The sequence below is a fragment of the Olea europaea genome, unplaced genomic scaffold, assembly GCF_002742605.1.
Source record: "Olea europaea var. sylvestris unplaced genomic scaffold, O_europaea_v1 scaffold1933, whole genome shotgun sequence".
Classification (NCBI taxonomy): domain Eukaryota; kingdom Viridiplantae; phylum Streptophyta; class Magnoliopsida; order Lamiales; family Oleaceae; genus Olea; species Olea europaea.
The window spans coordinates 3,411-5,748 of record NW_019237161.1 but is presented as its reverse complement, the minus strand read 5'-3'; the positions used below and the strand labels follow the sequence as shown (position 1 = coordinate 5,748).

The 2,338-nt window shown below is 35.9% G+C and overlaps 1 protein-coding gene across 1 annotated transcript in view; it reads left to right on the top strand.

Moving 5' to 3' along the window:
• The first annotated feature begins 334 nt into the window (after positions 1 to 334).
• The window catches only part of LOC111379126 (MATH domain-containing protein At5g43560-like), a 3,785-nt gene continuing 1,781 nt past the window's right edge, over positions 335 to 2,338 (top strand). The window contains exons 1-3 of the mRNA XM_023002460.1: positions 335 to 793; positions 1,185 to 1,297; positions 1,983 to 2,133. Coding sequence (XP_022858228.1) covers positions 350 to 793; positions 1,185 to 1,297; positions 1,983 to 2,133 — 708 coding nt within the window. The 5' untranslated portion in view covers positions 335 to 349. The remainder of the gene's footprint in view (positions 794 to 1,184; positions 1,298 to 1,982; positions 2,134 to 2,338) is intronic.

Below are 2,338 nucleotides of genomic sequence, written 5' to 3'. Positions count from 1 at the left end.
GTGTTTTCTGGTCTCCTGATTATAAATATTGTGTTTTGGGAATCTAATATCATAAGAAGCGCGTGCTCACACACACATATTGTCTTTTCAGAAAAATCTATAATAGGCTTCTTTTGAAACTCTCATTCTTGGACATGTTTAAAAGTTTGTATCTAAGAAACTAGGTTTAGAACTGTGGGGACTGATTTCCACTGAGAGTAGTTTTAGAGCTTGCCAAAGACTAGTTCAGAATCTTCTTTCTCCACCTCGATAATTTTTTTCCTATTAGATGACCAATTGTTATATATATGTGTGTGTGTGCGCATGTGTGCATGTCCATTTATTTTTCTATTCTCATTATTCAAATTTAATGTATATAGACAAGGATAATTTCTTGAAAGTAATTCTTTTATTCAATTTACATCATCCAAATATTATTTACTGGATATCTGTCATACTTTCCAGCTTCCGTACCTTCTGGATGGGTATAGACCAAAGTGCCAGGCGCCACATGTCACGAGAGAGAACAGACTCCATATTAAAAGTACTTGTGAAGCACTTTTTCATAGAAAAAGAAGTCACATCAACTCTGGTCATGGATTCATTGTACAGTGGACTGAAGGCTCTGGAAGGACAGACGAAGGGGAATAAAGATAAGGGAAAATATTTGGAGGCAGAAGAATTACCAGTTCCTATTGTTCGCATTGAGAAAGATATGTTTGTTTTGGTGGATGATGTGTTACTACTACTTGAGAGGGCTGCCATGGAACCTTTGCCTCCAAAGGATGAGAAGGGTCCTCAAAATCGTATTAAGGTGAACATTATAATGAGAAACTATTTATGTGTGCAAAGCATGGCGTTGATTGCTTATTTTTTTAGTAGGTACTAATAAGTGACAGAAACGCTTAGGTTGGGTTGTTTCAAGGAACTGGCATCTCTGAGGGAAATTTTAGACATCACCTTATCTGCTTAGATAGTGAAATTAGCTTTTCATTAAAAGCACTTGCTTAGGCAGTTTACACCTGGGTAAATGAAAGGGTTAATTGAAAGTCATTCTGATTTCAAGCGAAACCAAGAACTCTCAGCTCCAATGTGAATAGAAAAAAGAAAAAACTGCTCGAGTGTTACTGAAAATGCAAGCATGTATTGAATTAATTTATTGTCCAATAAGCATATGCTGAGTCTGCAATTCTTTATTTTTCAAGGATGGGAGTGCTGGAGAGGAGTTCAACAAAGATTTTATTGAACGTGATGAGAGGCGTCTTACTGAACTGGGTCGTCGGACAATTGAAATATTTGTCTTAGCCCATTTATTCAGGTATACGTTTTGCCTAATGTGCATAATTGGTCCTTTTGCCGTCATCAAATGTAGCAGTCCTTCAGATGTTATGATTATACATACACATTACATTGCACTCTCGCTATAATATTTCCTGGAAGAAATCTAGGACGTCAGTATCAGAAAGTATGAGTTGTTTGCTTTGAGATTATCTGCACTAGTTAAGCTTTGAGTTAGAAGTGCACCATTTGCATGTCACTATGGTGGCCAAATAGAAGTTCATTTTATGGTGGTGGTTTCACCATTATTTCTTTTTGATAGACATGAAAAGCGTGTCTTGGAAGTGTATATAATTGGTTTTAATTATAAATAGATAGATATGAGGGGTAGATAAATGGATAGTACATGTGGATTCCTTGAAATATGTGAATTAAAAGTGGCTTGAGTATTTATAAACAGTTTATAATCATGAGCCTAACTTAGGCTAAGTTTTTTAATATTATACGTGCCTCATCGGAGTTTATGAATGTAGTGGGCATTAATAAATCATTTTCCTCCAAGCAGTAGCCTGCAATATTTGGCATTATGGTTAGAATAGCATCAAGTTGCAACTTAATACACTGCATAGGACAATAAACAATTTTTAACGTTTTTTAATCCAGAATGCCAAATGTACCTTGATTCTATTATTTTAGTCCTGAATGTTTGCCCTCGCATGTTGCAGCAGTAAAATTGAAGTCGCATACCAGGAGGCTGTTGCTTTAAAGAGGCAAGAAGAGCTCATCCGTGAAGAGGAGGCAGCTTGGGTGTTCGAGAATGAGCAGAAAGCAAAACGTGGAGCAACTGATAAGGAAAAGAAGTCAAAGAAAAAGCAGGTTTGGTAAAATCACTTTATACCTCGTGAATGTTTGACAATTTCCATCCAATTGGAAATAAAGAAGTTAGAGTTACAGACGAAGTTCTTGAATTTTTAGTAATAGACAACAAAAAATGTTGCATGATGTTGATATCCTGGAAGTATATTGCATTAGTCTGGAAAAGAGTGGCGTCATCCTTCAAAATTTTCTTCTTTAATATGAT